Raw genomic sequence first — 27,429 nt, forward strand, 5'->3', positions numbered from 1 at the left:
TCGATAACCCCCCCCCCCCCCGGAGTTTTAAAGTTTTGGAAACTTGCTCTGGTAATTTAGAATTACCGCACATGTATTTGAGCACATGGGACTACATAAAGTCTACAACTATGCAGTTCACCAGCTTGTCTTATCTGTAAAAAGTAATCCCGTTTTCTCTGTTTCTACGGTCGTCACAATAAGTGCAATTATACGTGGCACAGGACGACATCTTAAACTTTGTATCAGGCATAAATTCACATTGAAAAGTGCTGTTATAAGAGTTGATTTGGTAAGTATAATTAAGAATTGACACTATTGCCGTGTACTAGACTCTACTCCAATTTTGGCTTTTTTGGGGGAACTCGGCGTGCGGAGGTACCAACTTCCGGTGCTTCAACACGGAATAGGCCAATCAGCGTTATTGTTCCCATCCAGGTAGGGGAGAGATCAGTGGACCAGGCCCGTGAGACCAGATACAGATACGTTGCCGCTGCCCTCTACGTTCATTTGTACTTATAATATAATGACGAGCGCTAGCGTGAAGCTAAGAGTTAGAAATGAATATTCATTATGAATGACGTATTCTGTTGAATCCCGGGGGTGTTGAATTTCGGGAATTGAAGAGTCATAGCAGTGTCATATAGCGTGCGTAATTATAGCGTTGTAGAGACGTAGAAACTAGTCTATTATGTGGTGCCAAAGAGAACTCGTTTGGAGAACGGTGTAGAGAACTTATGTTGGTTACCAGACCCGGTTACCATACTTATTTTAATTTGTCTTCTCGATCTCGGTAGGTAGGTAAATATTTTAATCTGGGTATCCTTGAGCTGAGGGTCAAGTTTGAGAGATAGGCCTAAACAGCAGCTAGACTTAGCTGGCTAGCTAGACCTACTTAGTAGGCTACTGAGCCAGAACTAGTCTTAGCCTTAGGTATCAGAGCCTGAGCTGAGGTAGCTACCTAGACGGTATTCTAGTGAGCTATATACCTCAGCTCAGGCTCTGCTAAGCTAGGCTAGACTGCTAAGCTAGACTAGTTCTGGCTCAGTAGCCTACTAAGTAGGTCTAGCTAGCTAGCCAGCTAAGTCTAGCTGATATTTAGCCTTATTTTAGGCCTAGCTCTCAAACTTGACCCTCAGCTCAAGGGTATACCCAGATTAAAATATTTTACCTACCTACCGAGATCGAGAAGAAAATAAGTCTGGTAACCAACATAAGTTCTCTACACCGTTCTCCAACGAGTTCTCTTTGGCACCACATAATAGTTTGTACGAACGTCTCTAGCTCTACAACGCTATCAAATTACGCGCGCTATGACGCTGCTATAGGGGCTAGGACTCTTCAATTCCCGAAATTCAACACCCCCGGGATTCAACAGAATACGTCATTCATAATGAATATTCATTTCTAACTCCGGTCATTGGAATTCATGGCTTACCGCACAGGAGTGCCGTGAATGGAGCAGCTATAAAGTTGAACCTGAAGAAAATCCCTTCTACTACGGACTTTTAGTCGTTGGTTGTTTTGAAATTTGTGCATATTTGTTTTAAAGAAGGCATGTACGACCAAGATGAAGGTAATGACAGACAAGGCCTTTGTTTTATTAACCGCGTTTCTTATACAACGTACATTTGATTCGCAAAGAAAGAAGCGCTACACAATGACTATGTATGACTTACCGTATGTTCACCTCGGTCCCGCATACAAAAATTTTGTTGCCAAAATTTCAGTCTAAATTTTGTTTTGAATTTGCTGCGATCTCAGTTTTGTTTCCATGAATAGGCAAAATAGAAGTTTTAATTATGATTTCGTGACAAGATTTGATTCACATAGATATCTAATTATAATTATTGCACAAACTAAAGACTGAATTTAATATCCCTAGTAAGTATCGCAAGTGCAAGAGAGCTGATGGCGTGGCCGTGGGCCGGTGAACATTTGTTATGTGTTATGAGCACTCTAGGCGACAACGCAATACTTACCCGTGTTAAGAAACTGGGACTCCACTCACGCGCATTTGGGCCGCCCTAGCTTAGAACTAAGCTTTGTTTCACGAAAAATTGAATATTCTTAACTTATAATTCAATACATGTAACTAATTAGATTAGTACTGTTAAATCGGTACTCACCGGTTCTTTTCTTGAATTTTCTTGAAAATTCCCACGCTTCTGGCTTCAATTCTGCGATAGATTCTGTTGCCATAGACAGCTACACATGCAACTTTATTTATAAATGGAGCGCCCCTTACGAGAGTCGCTAATGCCGCGGAAAAATTGTTAGGCATTTTGGCCTGTGGTCAAGGCGTTCTTCTGTTCTATTTTTTTTATAGGTATGAGATCGAAATCACAGCGACTATTCACACTGTTCCATAATGATTCCGAAAGGAGGTGCAACACCCCCCACCCACATGGGCGCAAATCCAAGGGGGACACTTCCCCCTAACCCAAAATAGGGGCACATTATCAAATGTCCCCCTACTATTTTTGTTCTTTTATATATGATGGAAAGAAATAGGCCTACATCATTTAAATCGAAGTAAAACATGTATTTTGGACGAGACGACCTTCTTTTGGGGGTGATAAACCTTCCTTTTTGTTTTTTTTTGTTAGTTTTTTTTTTTTTTGCCTGTTTTCCAGCCCCTGGTCCCCTACCTTAGATTTCCACCCTTGCCTCCCACTACTCTTGATATTGTTTGCGAATCTGTTTTGTAAATTAAAGGGGAATTTCACCCTGATAAAAAGATGATGAAAATATGAGAAAAATCATTTCAAAATATCGATGAAGGTGTTATTTGACAAAAAATTGGGGGGGATAGAATTTAGAATGCTTGATTTATTGTGACGTCTATAACGAGCAGTTGCTCTATCCTAAATATAAAATGCCCAAATTTCCCATTTTTAATGGTCCGTAACGACCCACTTTTTTCTTTTTGATAACAAGTATGAACTGATATAGGCCTACTAAAATGTACCATAAAAATCATTATCATGTATTTCTTGACATTTCATTTACTTTTTTACCATAATAATAGCTGCTTGCAAAGGCCTACGCCATCACAAAAAAACCCGGGGGGGGGGGGGGCCACTTACATTGACGAGTGGATACCATGCGCGACCAAAAAAAAAACGTAAAAAGGATGTCCTTTTCACGATAGGGCACGTTACCTACGTAACGTGATAAGGGTGTCAAAAACACAAAAATAACGAAAAAAGGGTATCTATTAATTCGCTAGGAAAACCGTCGTGTTTAGGGTCTAATTTGCGGGGATGATAAAACAAAATCAAAATGTTTTATAAAGGATGTCCTTTTTGCTCCAACACTTCGTGTTTAGAGTCCGATTTGCGCGAGGTGTAGAAGGTGGGGTCGTACTAAACCAAATAAGGTAAAGCCGACGACCGAAGGACCCGTAACAATAAAACATTCCTGTACTTGTTTAGGGGTTCATTTCAGGGAATATTTGCCAAGAGTATCGTTTTGCGTTTTGTTTCCAATACTTGTTAAGGGTAGGGTTTCACACGCCAATACTTGTTAAGGGGTGCATTTTCAGAATATGGAAATTACGTGTTTAGGGTGCTTTTCGAGACCCCATGGTCGCGCATGGTATCCACTCGTGAATGGAAGTGGCCCCCCCCCGGGCAAAAAAAAAATCTTACCTTTGAAAAAGATTGGTGGGGGATGGATTTTCCTCGAACGCATACCAATTTTTTTTCTGCTATTTTCATAATAAACTTTAAATGAATTCAACTTTGCACTACTTAATTTTTTCAAAGACAAAATAACAAAATTACATCTCGTCATCATCATCATCACCACTATCATTAGCATCACCATCATCATCACCACAACCGTCACCACAACCATCATCATCACCAAGATAATTTTCATCATCGTCATTGCCATCATCATCTTTTTTTTTCTTTATTTTTTCCCATCCCTTCTTCTTTTTTTTTTCTTCCAATATTCCTCCTTTTTTTTAGAGCGGCACACCGTCATGCTCCCTCACTGATTATCCGCCTCTATATGCTTGGTGTTGTATAAATTGGCGGATACCTGAATGAAATACTGAAGAGAAAATAAGGAAAGGGAAAAAGTAAGAAGAAAAAGATGAGAAGAAAAAAAGAAAGCCAAACAAATGAAACAAAACAATGTCAAAATTTCGTAATAAAGTCTTCTACGTCAGTTTAATAATGATGTTTTCATTGAAATGAGAACAAAAAAAGAATTGAAACCATAGGCGGCGGAAGCGGGGACGTTCCCCCCTAAATTTGTTGTTGACCTTTTTTTTTTTTTTGCTTGTCAATTTATTTTCCTACGTCCCCCCTAAAATGTTTGGGTTGAGAGCCTTTTTTTTTTGCTTGTCAAAATTTTTTAGGTTGTCCCCTCCTAAAATTTGGGGCTTCCGCCGCCAATGATTGAAACAATGAGGTAAAAAGGACTACATTATATAGTGTAAAGAAATAGAGGGAAGCTCCGAGACAATAAAAAGGTTGAAAAAGAAAAAAATGTGAAAACACAAAGCTCTCACAACATGAGCATAATAACAAATAATAACAAATAAGCGAGGACAAGTAGCTGAGGGACCCCCCCAACTCTCTCTCTCTAGTTATCTATCTATCTATCCGACTCGATTATATAAGAGAAGAATTTACTAATCAAAATATGAGCAAAAAGCACGAGCTGATATTTTTTATGAATATTCAAAACTGATAGAGAGACGCAATCGAATTATTCGATTGCGACAAAATTGATGATCTGAGAATTTATTGTGTTTAGGAATTCATTAAAAGCATAAAGTTGATCAGCATTAAAATATGGCAGGCGCAACGCATGAGCTAAAGCTTTATAGGCATACACCGATAAAAAATTTTAAGTATTTTTGGTAATCATGAAAAAAATTGATATTTCATGAAAGAAAGCTCAAATCCCGAGGAGGAATATTCTTATGAATTGACTTTAAAAAAAACTGTGGTAAGCCCCATTTAATATTTGATTATAAGTCGAATAAAACAGTAAAAGCTGAAAAACGTTCGCGTGATATTTGGCAACCTCCCCCCCAAAAAAAAATTAATAAATAAATAAAAAATAAAAAAAAGTTTTTAACTATAATAATGATCGAAGGTAATTTTGTCTCACGTAGAACTGGACAAATGAAAAAAAGATTGTCACTAAAAAAATGAAGGTAATTTTGACCCACGTAAAATTTGGCGAGCCCCCCCCCAAAAAAAAAAGGAAAAAAGGTTTTAACAAGCAAAAAAAAGGCTAAAAAAGAGAAAGAAGAGACAAGAATAATTATGAACGAAATATCCCCATTACAAATAATGCTGTGATCATCATAAGGGAGGGGTCGCATAACTAGTATGAACAACGTATTTAATTCCAAAATATTTACTACAAATCTCAATAGGGGGATCGGGCAGAAATGCTCACCCCCGTAAGTTTGTGATGATGAGATTGCTTACATGTACCAGTATATAAGATTACATTGTGTCTGAAGCTCTGAGCTGTATGCTGAGTGTGCTTTTTGTTGTTGGTGATTTCTCGTTAGTCTTAAGTTTAGACTGGATTCTTCATTTGACAACCAGCCCGAGATTCGAGCGCTTTTATGTTAAATCAAAGGCTTTCTCAATTTCTGCATTTTTTTTTGCTTTTAATTTTTTCATATACTATTAAATTTGAATTTTTGAGACATGACATGTAATTGTGATTATCTTTTTTTTTCAAATTGAGATAGATGTACATTTTTGTCTGCCAAAAGACTCATTAGAAATCTATCCTTTCTTTCATTTAGCTTTACTTATGCATGAATGAAGCATGAATAGGCAAATAATCTGAATACAATAGGCAAAATAGTCTGAATCTGAATACAATAGGCAAAATAGAAGTTTTAATTATGATTTTCTGACAAGATTTGATTCACATAGATATCTAATTATAATTATTGCACAAACTAAAGACTGAATTATCCCCAGTATCGCAAGGGCAAGAGAGCTGATGCAGATGGACGTGGCCGTGGGCCAGTGAACATTTGTTTTGTGTTGTGAGAGTGAGACATGACTTCATAAGTTTGTGATGATGAGATTGCTTACATGTACCAGTATATAAGATTACATTGTGTCTGAAGCTCTTAGCTGTATGCGGAGTGTGCTTTTTGTTGTTGGTGATTTCTCGTTAGTCTTAAGTTTAGACTGGATTCTTCATTTGACAACCAGCCCGAGATTCGAGCGCTTATTTATGTTAAATCAAAGGCTTTCTCAATTTCTGCAATTTTTTTGCTTTGAATTTTTTCATAAACTATTAAATTTGAGTTTTTGAGACATGACATGTACAGCGCGTCCCCCCAAATATGTCCCTCTGATATGCGGCTTAATAACTTCAAAAAATAAAAATTATTCTCAATGAAATGTATGGATATAGGAAGCTCATCTTATGTTCTAACTTCTATAAAAAATTTCATTGGTCTCGCTTCAGTGGTTTTGAATACACAGCCTATTTTGTAACAGTGGTGCTTTTCAATCCATTCCAAGTTTTAATATATGCATGCAACACTGCTTTGTGTTCTGCACTTTCTTGCATATCAACCCCCTTTGATCATATGAGCTAACCCAGGGAGCTGTTGACACTAAAGAGTTTCCTCTTTCATGATCTGATTCAGCTCATATGTAACCCTGGGAGCTTACAGTGTATTTGACCATACTCACGGGACTAGCGTGATTTATGGTCTAAATATTTCTCCAAATGAATTGTGAAAAGAGAAATTATGCACTTACATGTACCATGATTGTATGGATGAAGGTCTAACGAGTGGCAGTTTTCCTGACATCTGGGCACAGACTGGAACCTCAAAAAACGAAAAGTTCTCTCCTACCCCGTCTCTATCGGCCATTTTTGTCAAGAATTGCAACAAAATGGCCAATCGAAACGGGGATTACATATGAGCTGAATCAGATCATGAAAGAGGAAACTCTTTAGTGTCAACAATATGTAATTTGTTAATATTGAATTACAGTCCGACCTCTCTTATCCGGACACGTTGGGACCAGCACCAATCCGGATAAGGATTTATCCGGATCTGGGAGACCCAATATTAAATACACACAGCTGCGCTGCCGACTGCCTCCCCAGGCCACCGGCGGTAGCTACCGGTACACTATTGTAGTGGGCGTACGGTAAAGACAATATCCACTGCAGAGTCAGTGCAAGTTATAGGCATTGTTTTTATGGAAATTAAATCGATCGATGGCCAAAACTCTTGGATAATTTACCTGCTAAAATGACTGAGGTATACATCGAGCATACCTCGAAAGAAAGAGAATGACTCGATGAAACCAAGTTTTAAAATTAGATCATCGCGGCGGGTATCGCAGCTTCGCGATGTCAGCCATTGTTACACTGACTGTAGGCTCAAACATGCTAGATGGCGCTGTCCGTATTGAGGCCTAAAGTTAGCTAGCAAGAGATGTGTTGTTTTTCCCGCGAAAGCAAAAAGACAAACGTGATGAAATGTTTGCGCTGCACCCTGATTTACTGGAAATTATTATTCCTAAAGTTCTTTTAGTGATTTGGGTGAGATATATTCATGAAAAATATGTTTGGTGTAGGGTGACTATGTTGGGAAATATATGTAATCAAAGTGAGTTTACGTATAGGATTGAGTTTAGATTGAGATCTCATTTCCTCACGTACCGATACTAGATTAAAAAAAATAAATAAAAAAAAATCTCGGCAAGCGTGCGTCCGGATAATAGAGAGATCCGGATAAGGGGAGGCCGGATAAGAGAGGTCGGACTGTATCATAGAACTGGGATTATACATTGAGATGTTGTCTTCCAGCATTTTATTTTTACCCTCTCTGCAAATTAAAAAGGGAAGTTCAAACAGTTTATTGTAAAAATAACAAGAAAAGTAATTAAAAAATATTGGTAAAGGTTTGAGGAAAATCCAGTAGAGATTTGAAAAGTTATAGAATTTGAAGTAGGCCTATTTTGATTTGTGACAACATTATGCAAGTAGCATACCATGTATCACAATCTTTTTAAAAAAAGATCAATGAAATGTCCTTTTTCTCCAAGAATTAAAAATATGTTTTATTGTTCCTTCTGTTAGATCTATATAAACTTACAAATTATAGTATTTTACACCTGCTCCTGAAGACCTGAAAGAAATAAAGTTTTTCTTTTCATGAACCATTAAATTTCTTTTTGAAATTTATGCATTTCATTTGACATAACCTATGGGGCAGCTGCTCGTATATGACATTGTGATTCTAAAATTTAAAATTCTAATAACTTACTTGATCTCAGTGGATTTTACTCAAATCTGCAACACTATCTTTTACTATTTTTTCTGGTATTTTTACAACAAACTTTTCTTCAGTGTAAACTTTCCCTTCGATTGTAATATACTCCTTGTCAGAATTAGTGACTTTAAATGAAATGCCGGGAGACTAAGATTAAAATATCAAACCAAAGATCAATTTATCATATAATGATGGAAATCAGCAAAAGAACAATTTCGGTTTCGTTGTCAACTTGACAATCATACATTTTTCATTTCAAACAATTTTACTGACAACCTGGGTAAGCCTCTTGCCTTATAAATGAACATCGGTACAATTGGAGCGAACAGCTTTACCAGATTTATCTCCTTGCAAATACAATGAAATGGTACAATATAATTTATTTTAAGAAATGGAAGCCAATTTGAATATATAAAAAAATGATCATTTACAACTAGCCTCTAAATGGTTAACGTCTAATACCCTTGCGTATTAGCAAATCATCAATTGTGACAGCGTCAATTAGAATGCTGTAGTATAACAAGATGCAGTTTTTTTTCCCATTAATTTTGTCAAAGTTTGCTAGTCTGATCAAAATTCACATATCAATACTCAAATTTCGAAATACTAGATGGTATTTGTTATTCCGTCATACCAGTAATTATAATACCAAACTAACTTTGGGAAAATGTACGTACTTGTCAATAATCAATGTCAAAGAGTGCCGATACCATAAAGTTTAATTTCTTATTACATCAATTGGATCATATGGAGAGGTTTATCATCACCAAGATCAACTTACACCAATCCTCTTGTCACTGAGACATAACTATACCAATTCAACTGATCACCAAGATCATTAGAAACTTCGTTATCATCCTCAAGAATCAAACATGGAAGTGGAAAGATGACCACCAAGAACAATATTTCTTTTGTTTTGTCAAATCTCACTTCTACTACCCATTTTACATACATTGCAAAAGATCACCAAGATCAATTGTTCACTAGTGCAGTGGTAGTACTCCCTCTTATCTCTGTCTATCTGAATTTTCCTTCTTCCTCGATTCTCTGTTTCATCGTGTTCCTTATCATTGCTCCATGCTGCTAATCGTGCCAGTTCTAACGACGACCGACATCAAAAACAAAAGGGCCTACTTCTCTCACCTGGTAGGGTAGCTCTATCGGAAATCCGCCCAAGGAGTTACCTGAAAAATACTATATACTGTAACATCAACTACCCAGTCCTAATACCCCACTCTCATTAAGAATGTTTCCTGGTTTTGATCACTATTAATTAAACTTAAAAGACTAACATAAATCAATAAATTATACATTGCTCTAAAGTTTCATTTAAACCTGATTTCACCTGCAATTTAAATTACTCGGTGAGAAATGATATTACTCAGTAATGTCCAATATTTACAATATCTTAGTTACTCCATGTATTTTGCATTTTATATATATCTGCACTGAAGCTGATTTTTATTGATAATTTCAGTTACATTATGGTTGAGACAAATGAAAATGCACAAATTGGTTAACTTACATTTCCTCACAGGATGAAACTGCCCAGATCCAATCACAGAATTTGCCTGTCCATACAATCCAGCTACAGGTCAAAATTTGCTAAAATGAGGCCATATAATGCCCTATAATTGTAGGGTTGCATGGCAGAAAACAAGTTTCAAGTCCAAAATGACAGGCTCTCATGGCTAGAAGCAATAGTGGAACTTGGGCGTGCCTCTCTCACTCCTTACACACCTTGCTCCAGCTTCTCACCACATACACTAACACACACCTCTCCTCTCAATGAATTCACTCAAGCATACATGTATATCTCAATACTAGTTCAATTAGCATTAGCCTAACAACCTGCACAAAGGAATGTTGTAATGCCCTGGATGCACTGAGAATTTCTGACTGCACCTGTAGGTCATTGCTTAAGATCCTATTTACCTCTGACACTCCTATTGTCTTTGTACCTGCAGAAGTTTATGGTGAGGAGGAGACTGATGACCTGACACCCGATCAGTGGCAGGAGGCCTGCTGGATTGTCATCAGCTCTTACTTTGATGAGAAGGGTCTCGTCCGTCAGCAGTTGGACTCCTTTGATGAGTTCATCCAGATGTCGGTTCAGAGAATCGTGGAGGACTCACCAGCTGTTGATCTACAGGCCGAGGCTCAGCATTTAACCACAGAACAAGAAGTGCCTGTAAGTTCACCTACATGTAGGCTGTTGAAATGGGGGTCTTCCCTGTAGGCTGAGGGTCCACAATGCAGAGGATTATGCTTGTCTACATCAAAGTTATTTTCTTCTTAGCTAAATCTAATAAACTTCTAGATGGCTGCAGATGTTCAGAATTTTGCACCCCCCCCATAAAAAACCTTGATTGCTTTGAATCCATCTATTATAAAAAATTTTTAGAGAATGTCCTGTGGCCATTTCCATATAATAAATAGCTTTTTTAGTAGGATCAACCTCTGTCTATCTTCATTCATACATATTCTTCACTCTATGAAGTACTTGAACCATGATAATATATGAGCATCACAATTTCTCACAGGCTTTCAGTTCCAATATCTTACAGTGAAGGCACTTTTCCATTGGCCACAATTCTACATTACAGCGCAAATGGAAAATGTAAAGAAGAGTGCAATAAATCCTGAAAGTAAGATAGGCACTGAGGACAATCAACAGGGCATCCTTGGCCATTGATCTTGAAGGTCTTGGATGAATGTATAGGGGGGAGCAAACTGACTAACACTTTGTGTGGTCTATCATTGACTGTTATAAACAACAAAACCTAAAAATAAACATTAAATCTTGAGATAAACATGAATAATACAGAGAATGAATTAGCCCATAGTGTTATTCATGAACAGAGAAACTAAAATTTGAGAGGAAAGTACTTTTTTTGCTACTTGGGAACATAATATTTATGGTATGAATTTATTTAGTTGTGAAGAAGTACCGGTATGTTATTATTCATGTGGGCCTATACAAGTCTACAAATTGCAGAATGTTAATATATAGCATTTATGAGGTGCTGATTTATCTTGTTTTCTATTCAATAGCGCACTAAATATTACATCGTATTTAACTCCAGCTGCTAAAGGCACTTGGTGCATTCAAGGAATTAATCCTGCCACATTGCATTATGTTGGCCACATGTGAGTAGTTGAGGACTACTGAGGCTACTAGTTTGTTGCTGTTTTAAGCTCTTTTTTCATTTGAGCTAGAAATCATTTTAGATTGTTCCTACAATAGGGGGAGGGAACTACATTAAAAAATGATTTAAAATATCATTCATTTCACACAAATGTTGTTGTCTACAGACAAGATACCTTCTGAAGTTTGAGCAGATCTATCTCTCCAAGCCAACTCATTGGGAGAAGGATGGCTCACCGAGTCCTATGATGCCAAATGAAGCTCGTCTCAGAAATCTCACGTAAGTCTACTACACCCCCAGACAAAAAAGTCATTTTTCGGGGGCTACTTTTCTGCCTAACATTGCAGTGAATTCAGATTTTTTTTTTATTTTCCCAGGCTCTTTTGGGTATTTTTGGGCAGAATCACCCCATGCCCCATGTGATATTTTCCCTGTGACACCCGTGCCCCCACGATATCTTTCTAGGTAGACCCTACATTCTCATCATTTAATTTTCTTTCATGATATTAAATGGAAATCTTTTTTTAACAGTTTACAGTTCTGTGATTCCATGTATTCAATGTTTTTTTTTTCACTTTTGAAAATTCTTACAAATATATATATATCATACATTGATGAATTCAAAAAAAAAATATTTACCAGTATTTATGTATTCCAATGAATAATTGTGAAACATTTGTTCGTAATTTCATGAAAGGCAGTATGGTGGACCCAAATATCATCTATTGATTGAAGTTCTTATGCCACAGCATTTGGGTATTGTCATCATATCTTGCAGTCATGCCTTCTACTATTCCTAATACATTTGTCCTCAATTGTAGGTATTCTGCTCCATTGTATGTTGACATCACAAAGACAGTACTCAAGGATGGAGAGGATCCACAAGAAACTATCCATCAGAAAACCTTCATTGGGAAGATTCCTATCATGCTTCGCTCAACGTACTGCCTCCTCAACGGACTCACAGATCGTGATCTAACAGGTACCGCCTTATCTACCTCGTTCATTTTGTCTAATTATGCGTAAATTGACCAATGATGAACGATCATAAGTAAAGTATTACTACCAGTCTTGGAGACGATGATAAGTAAAGTATTACTACCAGTCTTGGAAACGATCATAAGTAAAGTATTACTACCAGTCTTGGAAACGATCATAAGTAAAGTATTACTACCAGTCTTGGAAACGATCATAAGTAAAGTATTACTACCAGTCTTGGAAACGATCATAAGTAAAGTATTACTACCAGTCTTGGAAACGATCATAAGTAAAGTATTACTACCAGTCTTGGAAACGATCATAAGTAAAGTATTACTACCAGTCTTGGAAACGATCATAAGTAAAGTATTACTACCAGTCTTGGAAACGATCATAAGTAAAGTATTACTACCAGTCTTGGAAACGATCATAAGTAAAGTATTACTACCAGTCTTGGAAACGATCATAAGTAAAGTATTACTACCAGTCTTGGAAACGATCATAAGTAAAGTATTACTACCAGTCTTGGAAACGATCATAAGTAAAGTATTACTACCAGTCTTGGAAACGATCATAAGTAAAGTATTACTACCAGTCTTGGAAACGATCATAAGTAAAGTATTACTACCAGTCTTGGAAACGATCATAAGTAAAGTATTACTACCAGTCTTGGAAACGATCATAAGTAAAGTATTACTACCAGTCTTGGAAACGATCATAAGTAAAGTATTACTACCAGTCTTGGAAACGATCATAAGTAAAGTATTACTACCAGTCTTGGAAACGATCATAAGTAAAGTATTACTACCAGTCTTGGAGACGATGATAAGTAAAGTATTACTACCAGTCTTGGAATAAGGATCCACATATTACAGGGTTACCACAGTCATGGAAAATCCTGGAAAAATTTGTGGTCGTGGAAAGTCAGGTAATTTAGAAAATTTGTGAAAAGTCATGGAATTGCATTTACCTCTTGGCTATGGCAGCTTTCCAGTTTGTCATGTCTCACAACTCTCATGGTACCCTCGGGCTGATTGCACGAAAGGGTCTTTGCAAGGACCGTCTTTCGTATCGCCCATCTTTTATGATAAGCTGTATGCGGGGAATTTCCGAAACGTATGATAAACAAATAAAATTCAATAGCTAGCATTTAAATCGAGTTGTATACGATTTCATGATATATCACATCATTTTATAAACAACTATTTTGTTTACTTCAACGGATGAAGAAAATATGTTTGCAGGTAGTTTATTTAAAATGCATTTCACATGGCGCATCATAATAAATGGGCGACATGAAAGACGGTTCTTGCAAAGACCCTTTCGTGCAATCGGCCCCTGGTCAGAAACGACCCATGTACTAATGATTACATGTACATATCATGAGCAAGATGTGGAATGGATGGCTGTAAGGGGAGGTGGAGGCCATCATAACATGTCTGATTTGGGAAACTGCCTGAAAGGAAGTCATGGAAAGCAGCAATATAGTCATGGAAAAGTCATGGAATTCTGTTTTTAAATTTCTATGGGAACCCTGATATTATCAAACAAGGTCAGTGAAACCTGTCTGTAGTGACTACCAAAGAAAGATACAAATTGTTGCCTCTAAAGACAGGTTCTTATACACATGATCTACCTCAATGGAAATCTGTTTTAGTGGTGGTGATAGGCAGGTGGCTGCTATAGACAGGTGGTCAATAGCACAGGTTTGAGTGAGTTAGAAATAAAAAGAAACCTTTTGCATGTAACTCTTACTAATGCCCTCAAGGGTGTTTATTATTCCAAGCAGTGGCTTGTTTTCCTTCAAGAAATGTATCCACATTGTGCTGCACTCAACCCAGGTGAGGTGAATGGGTACCTGGTAGGAATTTATTACTTGAAACGAAGTGCACATAACCGCCACTCTACTAAAGCCAGGGTAATTATGCTGCATTACCGTAGAGCGCTTACGACTTCTGATAAAGTAAGTGCAAGTGTAATAGTAATAAACAGATTTGGTTTGAAAGAGGTCAAGTGATATCAAGGAGGAAATCATTGTATTTTTACAATTACCATCAACTTTTTCCCCCATAATTCTTTACAGAATTGAATGAGTGTCCCCTCGATCCCGGAGGCTACTTCATCATCAACGGCTCTGAGAAGGTTCTCATTGCCCAGGAGAAGATGTCCACCAACTCAGTGTATGTCTTTGCCAAGAAAGACTCCAAGTATGCCTTCACTGCAGAGTGCAGATCATGCCTTGAGCATTCCTCACGTCCTACCAGTACCCTCTGGGTTCATATGATGGCCAAGGGAGGACAGGTAAGGAAACCTGGTCCTACTGTGACCAGAAGGAAGCAGTTGATAGTGCTGGGCGATATTTCTGTATTATCAAAATCATGCTATATTGAACAAAAATATTGGAATATTCAACAATGGTTTATGATTATGTTGGTATATCACAGTAACACAATATGCCAAAAATATTGTTCATTTTGAAAAGTTTAATCACTGTTTATTGACCGCAAATACTGCTCTGTTTTCCTTTAAACCATTGCAGAAATTTTGTAATTTGGTACCCAAATGCCAATTTTTCATAAACAAGCACATATGAAAATTGCACTTACATTCCCCCTTCCCTGCTCTCATGGCATTGCAGCTCATAATGAACATACAATGACAGACTCGACAGATATTTTGCTGGCAGTAATCAAACATTGAAATCAAATATCGACCAGCACTAGCAGTCGACTCTGTTGAGTATATAGGGCCTTCTCCTTGGGGTTAAAAATGCTTTACAATCTGCTCCACTAGCCATACATGCTTGCCACAAGAGTGATAACATTTAAATACAATATTTATTTTGTCTTCGCAAACATGATTACAAAGAAATTTGTTTTCCACTGGTGTAATATACATTTGACATGCATGAACAAAATCAAACAAAGAAACAAATAAGTTACACAGATATGAGGCAAATACAACAAAACATTTGCAAAGTTTGAGTCATCCAGAATACTTATCATAATTATTAGCATTCAAATATTGTTATAATTATTATTGACATTATTATTGTTATTATTATTGTTGCCATCATCATCACTGCTATTGCTTTTATATGACTATTATCATTATCATGAAACTTTCCGGGATATCAGTACATACGTTCATCATTTCACTGGGAATAGAAGTTTATTTAACGTAACGTTGAGCTTGTGAATTGAATTTGTGGATAGAGTCGGGTATGAATGAATTTCTAAAACGGGAAAGGCAGGTTGGAGTGGGATGAAGTCTTATGCCAGAACGATTGAATGAGTAGTAATGATTAAGTGGATGAGAAGTGTCTTTCATAATTAAGGGGACTTTTCCTAAGATCTGATCGGTACAGTGGGATTTGATAGAGGCCACATCTACTCCTAGTATTCTTTGCGCTACTTTACGGAAATGAGACTAATTGAGCAATAAAAACAGTCAAAGTTCATTAACAAAGTAAAGAGCTTCTTGAACTGTCCATGGATGTAAGACAACAATAAATAAAAAACAATAGAAGCAACAGAGATATTTCCAGTTAAAGAGCGTAATATTTCTGTGATTTACATGAATGTCAGTGCATTGAAAGCATGTTGGTAAATCACTCATAGCAGGATCAGTGGGGGGGGGAGGGTTGATGAAAATTGGTATGATAAGGACATTTCTGCCATACTTTGTCAAAAGGACGCAAGTAACGATGAAAGAACATCCTGTAAAAATAGCAAAGTTTGATTGCCATTTATAGTAGATAAACGGTTTAAAAACTCCAATTTCTTGATAATATTAAATGTTTTTAGAGAAATATCATTGATATTTAAATGCCCCAATAAATTAACCATACCATAAAATAGATGATATGGTAACACCATGTCATTGACAGTCATTCCTATACATTAGTGGATTATTCTACATATTCTTTGCAGATACATGTAAGGTCTATACTTGATTCTAACATTTTTCTTGGTTGTAGGGTGCTAGGAAGAGTGCCATTGGTCAGAGAATGATATCAGTACTACCCTACATCAGACAGGAAGTACCGATCATGGTGGTCTTCAGAGCTCTTGGATTTGTGGCTGATCGTGACATCCTGGAACATATCATCTATGACTTTGATGATCCAGAAATGATGGAAATGGTGAGTTTATCATTGCTTACGTTGTCGGGATTAAAGGCTCTGACACATTGTTCTGTGCACGCCTTGTGGATGAGTTGTGGGTAACAGCCTGCAACAATTTTGAGTATGTTTGAAACTTTTCTGCGTGCAAATCACACTTTGGTGCAATCCTGCCGGCAACTGCATGCAAGATATATGCGAGATACTGTCAATGAGGACGACCTGCAGGCATCCTGCAGGTAGCCAAATAGTAGCCTCATCCAATTACTTAGACTTCAAAGATTGAAATTGAGTTTACTTCTCTTATTTCCTCCAAAATCATGTTTACACATGGTTATCTTAAAATTTTATCTTTTCTCACTGAAATCTTCTTGGGATGGTTAGTGACAACGATGACAAATTTATCATGGTAACATGGGAGATGGTAGCAGAGAATACAATTTCCTTTATGCACATGTGGGAATGCTACCACATACCATCTAAATTAGTTTCCATTGCATAATTTAGACAAAATAGCATTGGTTCCGAGAAAATAATGAGTTGATCATCAGTGCAGGCAATATTTCACTGGGTTGTACTATAGCTAATTTTAAATTTGATGATGGAAGCATGATTTAGATTGCCTTCCTTAGGTTCAACATACAAAATGATCCAAGTCATATTATTGATATCTCAACACAGAAAGAGATTCATTTCAGGACCAGCTTCATTTTAAGTTTGATGCTGTGTTGATGCAAAAATCAATGTAGGAATTATCAGAAATACTCAAACATTGTACTACATCACTTAATGTTTTCGATATCGCAATTTGCTTAACTTTTTTTATAAAACAATAATAAATGTCATATTTTACCCAGGGAAGCCACTTCACATCTGAAAACTGTTTTTTCTAGAGGTCCCTGCTTAACATGATAATGTTATTATTACCCCGGCTGCTTCACAAAAAGTCTTTAATGTAGCAGATTTGTTTACGTAGGACTGTACAGAACATAGTTGAGAGATTTTCTTTCATGAGTAAAAATGCGAATTGAATTTGGTGAGAAGCATTGTTCCACATACTCTTAACGGTATGTCTTTTTGCGGTAGGTCAAACCTTCTTTGGACGAGGCATTTGTCATCCAGGAACAGAGTGTTGCTCTGAACTTCATTGGAGCCCGTGGAGCACGACCCGGTGTCACCAAGGAAAGACGTATCAAGTACGCTAGGGAGATCCTGCAGAAAGAAATGTTGCCTCACGTTGGTGTCAGCGACTTCTGTGAAACGAAGAAAGCATACTTCCTTGGGTAAGTCTGCGCGGATAATGTCCATGAAGGAATATACCTGTGATCTTGCTGCCATATATGTTCATAAATGGTGTACTAAGAAGCAAGTGGTATGACTGGATTTCTAAAAACCAAAACCTAATCCAAAGATCATACAACGAAGATGTAGGAAACACTCACACTAACAGTGTTGATCAGAAGATGTTTTGATTCACATATCTTTCACAGTGCATTTCTTAATGATATTCCTGAATGATTGTTCAGTAAAACATGCTTGCTATCTCAACTCCCAGGATAGCATCCAATCATTATCATTCAACATCTTTCCTAAATTCCCAGTCAATTGGAAATTTCAAAGAGTATTTGGTTTCTGATTGGTTGTGAATTTGCATTTAAACACTGCAAATATGATTGGCCTTTGCTAGATTGTGATTAATCAATACTTTCATGTTATAGAGCCCAGAACTAGATTTCATCACTAATGGGGTATTGCAAGAATTGATTTCATGTCTATTTGGGTCACCAGATCAGTCAGATATTTTAACAATTAGTGCAACAAGGATCATCAAGTGATTTGCTATGTTAATGATATTTTAACAATTAGTGCAACAAGGATCATCAAGTGATTTGCTATGTTAATGATATTTTAATTGTAAATTAGCAAATATTGTCTTGCAACAAATTGAAAAGTATGAAACATTTGGTTATTTTTTTTATTTCTCTTGTATCTTGCTCAGATATTGTGTACATAGATTACTTCTGGCTACGATTGGTCGTCGGGAGGTAGATGATCGTGATCACTATGGTAACAAGCGATTGGATCTTGCGGGTCCACTCCTAGCTTTCCTCTTCAGAGGGCTCTTCAAGAATCTTCTCAAAGAAGTCCGCATGTATGCTCAGAAATTCATTGACAAGGGCAAGGTAAGTAGGCTAGGGATGAATACCCTTTTTGCCATTTGATTGTTTGCCGTGGTAAACAAACAGACGCTTTACAATTAGTGTGTCTCTACAGAATCATTAAACAGTATTACCTGTGAAAGAATCAAGAATTCCGGAAAACTTCCTGTAGAAACCGCATCTTGCAAAATAAGATTGCTGGTTAATAAGTTTGGTATGTGAGTTAATCAGATTATTTGCTCTGTAGACACGGGTTGGTTTAAGGGCGATACAGATTTTGATTCCAGAAAAAGATAAACTCTTTTTAACGATTCTCTGTAGAAACTCAAATTTAGTGGTAAAAGAGATGGTAAAATACCATAATGAATAGATGATCTGAAGTATATTCATGTCACATATTCAATTTTTTTGTGCCCATCTTTTTTATTTGGACAGTATATTGAAAATAAGAGATCTAGCAATCCTCAAAGCTGACTTTTATGTAATTGTCATACTGTACTCAAATTTATCCATTAGTGTTGTAGCTGCGCTTGACGATGCCTGGCTTGCCCATCCAGTGCTCTGAATTCAAGCATGGCACTTGTAAAAATCACTTCGCTGCCCGTCAAAAATCCCCCTAAATTGCTTGAGAAATGTAAATAAAAATTAACTCAATCAGCTTATTTAATTTATTTCAAAATGTATCCCTCATTTGATGATTTTAGCTCATATGAACCTTCTTAAAGTTGTAAAACCCTGGAACCCCGGCCATGGGGAGGGGGGGGGGTGAGTGCTTCACTCCTTGCTCGTAACAGCACTGATAATGGTCTAGCTACAACACTATTCTCCATGTTTGTTTATCAGGACTTCAACATGGAGCTTGCCATTAAGACTAGGATCATCACAGACGGTCTCAAGTATTCCTTGGCCACCGGTAATTGGGGCGACCAGAAGAAGGCCCATCAGGCCAGGGCTGGTGTTTCACAGGTTTGTAATAAAATCCACTTCCTAAAAGGAAAGGTTTTTAATCCATTTGGTTATTTTATAAACAGAAATTTGTTTTTAATTTGTCTACAATAGTACAACACATGCAACTGCTGTGAAAGAATATATCAATTGAGCATGGAAGGGATTTGAACCCAAGAACTACTAGACCAAGATTACTAGACCAATGTCATAGACCACCCAACCATTGGAGTGCCAATGTAGTCATGACGTTGATTTGCAGAACTGGAATCATTTTACTAAACAGATGCAAAATTACAAAAGTTGGATGTCAGTGATACTTTACATAGCAATATGTTTCCACTTTAGTCAGTTTTATGCCAACAAACATACAGCTACAACTGCTTATTTGATCTAAACCTTAAAAAAACATGTTTATTAAAGTTTTGTCCATTGTCCTTGGAAGAACCATACAGTGTAAATCTAGGAGTAAGTGTGCTCTAAACTGAACATTCAGGACAAATGGCACCATATAACAACTTTTGATAGCACATATTAATGGTAAGGAAAAGCAGTGTGTCATCAGATATTTCTAAAAACATAGTTGAATTGTTAAGAAATAAAATCCAGATAAGTAGTACAATCAATTTATATTGCACTTTTTAAATTTTTTTGAAAATTTAGGATTGTGATACTTCTTAAAAAATTACCAAGAATTCTAATATTGATTAAAATTCATAATTGGTTAATTCTCCTTTCATTTTGTGTAGGTGTTGAATAGATTAACATTCGTATCCACTCTCTCTCATCTGAGGCGTCTCAACTCTCCCGTTGGACGTGATGGAAAGTTAGCCCGCCCTCGTCAGCTTCACAACACACAATGGGGTATGGTGTGCCCTGCAGAGACCCCAGAGGTAGGTTTGCTTTGATGATGATGTACAGCATTTGTATAGCGCCATATATCTGTCATAGACATTCAAAGGCGCAATTTTGGAGGAGCCAGCCAATCTAGAAGGGCGTGCACACAGAACTCCTCCCGATATAACTGGTTGGGGGAAGGCAGGTGGACCACTACACCAGGGTTTCCCCCTACTCTTACTCAAATAGTGCAGTGGGTTCTTAATCTGCAAAGGTGGTGATTCTCCTCTACACAGGGCCTCCATGTAACGTCCTATCTGAGGGACGTAGTGTTTTCCATTGTAACATAGCCTGCACCTATGAAACGGGAGAGATGTTTACACACAACGCACTGGCTTCAGTCATCCGCCCAGGATGGACACGAACCCGAGATCTTTGGTTCGAAGGGCAGGTGCTTTACTGACTGAGCCAAATTCGCTCTTTGATCTATTGCACATGATGTTGCATAAAGAAATCCAGTTAAAGGCGAATACAACCTAGGTCATAAAATGCTGTGTGAGAGGGGATGAAAATACGTAAATAAGAATGGGGAATGTTTGAAAGAAAGCAGACAAGCAATAAGAAAATTATGTAAATTTTAGCATGTTTTTTGGAGGTAAGGCAACAAGTTGATTCCATATTTAAAAAAGAAATATTTCAAAGTTAAGAAGAATGAAAAAACATTATGACTTTTAATGAATGTGAACAGACATTGCTTTTTAATATGCATTGCATGAGTATTCACTTTTTTGAACATGTAAGATTTTTAACTACCCATGTGAAATATTGGATATTAAAATCTCCCACTCGTATCATTTCATGTTTGTTATTACTAGGGTCATGCTGTAGGTCTAGTAAAGAACCTTGCTTTAATGGCCTACATCTCTGTGGGATCACAACCCAGTCCTATCCTGGAATTCTTAGAAGAGTGGAGCATGGAAAACTTGGAAGAAATAGCCCCCTCTGCCATCAACGAGTAAGATTATTGTCAAGATCTTTATTTTTCTATATATAAGTGATAAAATTGAATTTATTTGTATAAATTAAATTAGAAAGTTTGGAGAGTGTAAATCATAAGTATATAGTTGAATGCACAAACAGAAAAAGCAACATGATTAAATAGCTGAATTGTCATTAATATTTCCAATCGTAATTCAGAAGCAAACAAAGTAAGATTTTTCATGAGGTTCAGGTTTAGTGAAGTTTAAACATGTTTATTAATATCAAGGATAAAACAAAACATTACTTTGTAATATATACTATGCAAAAGGGCAAATCTAAATACCGAACAAAAACAGGAGATAAAAGAATTATAAAGACTTGAGCAAGGTAGTTCCCAGCAAACCAGAAAACATAGTATATGTTGGTCAGCAATTTGTATCTGAATTACAAATGAAAGTACATGTAGACGATTTGAGAATACCTAAAACACTGAACGACAGCAATCATATGATGTAGGGGGCATGATTAATGTTAGCTTACAGGACAAGTCCACCCCAACAAAAACTTGATTTGAATAAAAAGAGAAAATTTCAACAAGCATAACACTGAAAATTTCATCAAAATCGGATGTAAAATAAGAAAGTTATGACATTTCTAAATTTTGCTTCATTTCACAAAAACAGTTATATGAACGAGCCAGCTACATCCAAATGAGAGAGTCGATGATGTCATTCACTCACTATTTCTTTTGTTTTTTATTGTTTGAAATATGAAATATTTTGATTTTCTCGTCATTGTCATGTGAAATGAAGTTTCATTCCTCCCTGAACACGTGGAATTCCATTATTTTAACATTTTGTGCTTCAGGCAAGGAGGTCCTAATCGTCAAATTCGTAAAAATTGAAATATTGTATAATTCAAACAATAAAAAACAAAAGAAATAGTGAGTGAGTGACATCATCAACTCTCTCATTTGGATGTAACTGGCTCGTTCATATAACTATTTCGTTAAAAATAAGCGAAACTTTGAAATGTCATAACTTTCTTATTTTACATCCGATTTTGATGAAATCTTCAGCATTGTGCTTGTCTGATTTTTCTCTATTGATTCAAATCAACATTTTTCTGAGTTGGACTTGACCTTTAATGAGTTACTTTGAATTTTCATCAATATATATCCTTTTCAATTTGTCTTTGAGATCATTAGCTAATGATCAAAATTAATGATATAAAATTAACTGGCCTTGAGGGAATATCAAATATATTGCCTGCAACAGAATCATAAACGCTGAGTCTTTAGACAAGGGCAATATGGTTCTATGAAGGGCAGTATAGTTGATATTCCCGGAGAAAAGCCAGTCAATATTTCAATCACGATCCAAATCAGACATCTAGACTCTCATGATTGTGACATAATCATAAGGTCACATCCCTGGAGATGCACATCCAGAGCTGTCTATTGTTGTTAACATTATGATGTATATTGTTGCTGCTAGGATTAATATGACGTGTAGGTCTTTCCAGCATCCAAAGGTGCCAGGATGCACCTCTGCATACAAAGTCAAAACCTGCAGATAGACCAAGCAAATTACAAATGATATACCCGACTCCTTAAAGATATTTTCATGAAAACACAGGAAATGCAGTTTGGTAAATGACCAGCTCAGATGCTTATATGGGTAATGATGATTTTTATTTGTTGTTTCTTTTTTAGAGCAACTAAGATCTTTGTAAATGGCTGCTGGGTTGGTATCCATAGAGACCCTGAACAGCTGATGAATACCCTGAAGAAACTTCGTAGACAGATGGATATCATCGTATCAGAGGTAAGTTACAGGGGAAGTTCACCCTGACGAGACAGTTTGTTATAAAATACCAGGAAAATTGATGAAAATATTGTTGAAAGTGTGAGGAAGAAAAAGCCTAACGGTATCACCACTACCCTGTACACTAAACCCACAGATACCCACCAGTACCTCCACTCATCCAGCTGCCACCCCCGTCACTGCAAAACTGGCATTGCTTACAGTCAAGCCCTCAGACTTTGCCGTATTTGCTCCGAGGACCCTGATTTTTCCTTCCATACCAGGAATTTGCAGAAACATCTCTGTGCCAGGGGCTACGGGGCCAGGGCAGTCCAACTGGCAATCAACAAAGTTCGTTCTCTCCCTAGATCTGAAGTTCTCAAACCTAAAAGTGACAAGAAGACCACCGACAGAATACCGCTTGTGACCACCTTCCATCCCAATCTACCCCCTCTCCGCAAAATCCTGTGTGATAACCACCACATTTTACACACTTCTGATCGTCTCCAACAGGCCGTTCCCGATACTCCCCTTCTAGCATATCGACGCCCACTGAATCTCAGGGACCTCATTGTTTGTGCTGAATTGCCCTCCCTCACTAACCATTCTTCTCCCATACAGCATGGCACCTTCAAATGCACCAGCAACAGGTGTATTATATGTGAAATACACATTCACGAGAGCGACACTTTCACCAGCAACTCTACCAGCTTTCCTCACCAAACCAAGGGCAACATCTCATGCACTACCACTAATGTTGTATATCTCATCACTTGCAGAGTTTGTAGGGTACAATACGTAGGGGAAACCAAGACCACACTCAAGAAACGATTCTACGGGCACAGATCAACCGTCAACACAGCAAAGCTGGACACTCCAGTTGGCCGCCATTTTAACCTTCCCAACCACTCCATCACTGACATGATGCTACAGGGCATCAAATCTTTAGGTACCCGTCCTGACTCAGTCCGTACTAGCAGAGAGAAGTTCTGGATGAGACGACTTCGCACCATCCAACCTCATGGCCTGAACATCCAAGAGGGGAACGACTGATCAATCCTTCTTACCCACTTTCCATCTGTACACACATATTTTTCCCCCCTCAGCTCTTTTAGATTAGTTACATCATAGTTTTTGCCTCTACTTTCCTCCTATATCTCATATAAGCTCAGCTTCAATTTTTCCTCTCTTATTCGGGTGATATAATAATTATTATATATATATATATATATTTTCTCTCCCTTCATCTCTTAGATTTACCACTTATTTATTTTGCTTATTTTCATGTTTACTATGTTTTTTTCTTAATACACCCCCTTCCTCATACAGCATCAGTTTCCTTATTTGCTTTTACCCTTTTAGGCTATTGCTTCCCTTCCATATAATATACAGGGTTTTTTTTCTACTGTATAGTCTTCTGTTTTTTCCCCTCACACCCAGCGGATTACAATATCAGTTACACCATTTCCTTTTTGGATATGTTTATATAATTTTATACTTACAGATTTATTTTTACACTTTCTTCTCTTAGTTTGTTTAATGCTCTTACATACATACTCATGTCTTTTGCACATTATCAGTTGTTCTCCATTCTTTCCCTTTTTCCCCCACTCTTATGCACCAGTTTACCAGTTTATTATGCCTTTCTTTGTTACCTGTTTGACCCACCTCTCACTAATTCTCTTGTTATTCATCTCTTCCTCACACCCTCTATCACTGTTTTGTTCCAGATCCTGTTTGATGTTGCCTGCCTCATATCTTAATCCCTCTAGGCTTGAGGTCTTTCTTTGGCCTTACTTACAGTACACTAACTTCCCTTTGTGTCTGCATACTCCTTTTCTTTCATCCCCTTCATTAACCTGATTGGTCATCTCTTCTCACTAATGCCCCTTTTGTCTCCCTGTTTTCAGTGTTGCTGTTGAATGTCTGTGGTCTATATTATGGTTGTTCCACTTTATATGTTTGTCATTTTGCCTCCGAAGAAGATTCTGCTAGGATCGAAAGCTTAGGCCCCTTTTGACTCTCGAAAATCCAAATACAAAGAAAGTTATTAGAATTTTATTATTTGTGACATTTACAAGCAGTTCCCCCCATATGTTATGTAATATTACATGCATATATATCAATATTTTTATAGTTCATCATGATGACCCAAAAAAAATTCTTTCACGAGCGGATGTGAAATTATTTATCTGTTGATATACTAAAGGTACAATATTAGACATTTAAGTTTTTTTGAGAAAATAACATAATATTTTTTTACTGGAAGCTGCTTGCATATGACGTCACAAATAAATAATAAAAATTCTATTAACTTTCTTTATCTTAGGTGGATTTTCCTCAAACTTTTATCAATCATTTTTCTGCTATTTTTATAATGAATTTTTGTAAGTATGAACTATCCCTTAAATTGGATTGGCTGGAGATGTTGTAAAATTAAAACTGGGTTCTGTTAGAAATAATATAAGATTTGTATAGCACACGTATCCACCTTGCTAGGTGCTCAAGGTGCTCCTATATTACCCCGGCTAAGCTAGTCTACCGATTCCAATGCTCAAATCTTTTTCAGGAATTCCTGCCGGTACCAATTTACCTCATGTGGGTTGAGTGCAGCACAATTTGGGTAAATTTGTTGCTGAAGGGAAACATGCCATGGCTGGGAATCGAACCCTTGTCCCTCAGATTGGAAGATGAGAATCTTAACCACGTTGCCCCCTGCAAAATTTGATATTGTTTAATGAAGCTGTTTGTAAAGCTACAAAAGACCTTACAAGTGACTTGAATATGAAGTACTACAATATGAGCCCAATTTTTTCTCAGACACTTTACTATGGCAGCTCTGAAGATAATCATGTTTAATCCTAATTTAAATGGGCTCTTTCATACTAAGTTTTGTGGATTGAGGAATGTAAAGGATGTCACTATTCATGGTTTTGTGATTTATTATACTAAATTTTTATGTTTGTAATTGTTTTGTTATATGTATGAATGTCAAAATCATTTGCTTAAGTTTGGTAGAAAGCATTTTGAACATAGTCTACAAGCACAAAAATGTATACTTGAATTTATTCTCTTATTCATTGCTTAATTAATATCTTTGTACATTTCATATTATTTCATTCTTCCATATTTTATTGTTTTCATGACCAAATGTGTTACAACTAAGCTTTGATCAAATTTATAGTATAAAGTATCATGCAAATGGCTTAAGATGTCAAATTTGTAGTACTTTGTAGCAGTATATTAAGAACTAATATTTCCTTTTGTTTGTACACAAAATCCTGAACAATGCTGATATCTTTAAGTGAAATCACAAAAAATTGTTCTGACCTCATGATGACCCCTTTTTTCCAAGATTTGAAAAGACTTAAAAAGAAATGCACATAGTTACCAAGATTGCATAGAGCATTTCCATTAATTTGAATGTAGGACAAAAAGGGCACTGTTGATTAATTGACTTGCTCATAGGCATAAATAAGTGCCTTGGCTGCTGAGGATTGAACCTCAGACTTTCAAGTTTCTAGTCTCACGCCATTTGACCACTTAACCATGGCACTCCACTTGATAGAAAAAACTTGTCTGACAGCATGTCACAAAGTAAGATAGTTGCCCGACTCAGGCTGCCTTAGGTTTTGCATAGGGAATTTCTTTTCATTGTGGAAACCATCATTTTTTATTCTTTTTATTTTGATTTAGGTATCCATGGTAAGAGACATCAGGGAGAGAGAGATCCGCATCTTCACTGATGCTGGCAGGATTTGTCGCCCTCTCTTGATCGTCGAGAACCAGAAGTTATTGCTCAAGAAACGCCATGTTAGCATGCTGAAAGAGAGAGAATACAACAATTACAGGTACGAAAGTCATACTAGATCCTGGACCAACTAACAATGCTAGAAATATAGCAGGTTAAAGTTTAGGATGCTGATTGAGAATCAGGCATCTTGGATCATATTTACAATGTAATGCAAAAGTACCAAGGTGTTGATTTATTTTACAAAACAGGTTAAAGGATAAAGCCTGTAGTGAATGTGTATTCAAGACGTGTTTATGCACCCATTTTATGCAACCAACCCTGCTATGCATTTTGAATGCACCATTATTTCTCCTATAGCACATGAATCTTGACAGCCACAATGAATGCATGGTCTTTCATGGACTTTGTGTTCACTATAAAGGT

The 27,429-nt window shown here is 36.9% G+C and overlaps 1 protein-coding gene across 1 annotated transcript in view; it reads left to right on the plus strand.

Annotated features, from left to right (window-relative positions):
- The first annotated feature begins 1,424 nt into the window (after positions 1 to 1,424).
- Positions 1,425 to 27,429, plus strand: part of LOC121425666 (DNA-directed RNA polymerase II subunit RPB2) — a 35,556-nt gene continuing 9,551 nt past the window's right edge. Inside the window, exons 1-13 of the mRNA XM_041621818.1 lie at positions 1,425 to 1,555; positions 10,243 to 10,466; positions 11,591 to 11,703; positions 12,246 to 12,406; positions 14,486 to 14,703; positions 16,382 to 16,546; positions 17,612 to 17,808; positions 18,525 to 18,708; positions 19,528 to 19,650; positions 20,379 to 20,522; positions 21,342 to 21,481; positions 23,162 to 23,273; positions 26,949 to 27,103. Coding sequence (XP_041477752.1) covers positions 1,537 to 1,555; positions 10,243 to 10,466; positions 11,591 to 11,703; positions 12,246 to 12,406; positions 14,486 to 14,703; positions 16,382 to 16,546; positions 17,612 to 17,808; positions 18,525 to 18,708; positions 19,528 to 19,650; positions 20,379 to 20,522; positions 21,342 to 21,481; positions 23,162 to 23,273; positions 26,949 to 27,103 — 1,955 coding nt within the window. The 5' untranslated portion in view covers positions 1,425 to 1,536. The remainder of the gene's footprint in view (positions 1,556 to 10,242; positions 10,467 to 11,590; positions 11,704 to 12,245; positions 12,407 to 14,485; positions 14,704 to 16,381; positions 16,547 to 17,611; positions 17,809 to 18,524; positions 18,709 to 19,527; positions 19,651 to 20,378; positions 20,523 to 21,341; positions 21,482 to 23,161; positions 23,274 to 26,948; positions 27,104 to 27,429) is intronic.

The sequence above is a fragment of the Lytechinus variegatus genome, chromosome 12 (assembly GCF_018143015.1).
Source record: "Lytechinus variegatus isolate NC3 chromosome 12, Lvar_3.0, whole genome shotgun sequence".
NCBI classification, from domain to species: Eukaryota; Metazoa; Echinodermata; class Echinoidea; order Temnopleuroida; family Toxopneustidae; genus Lytechinus; species Lytechinus variegatus.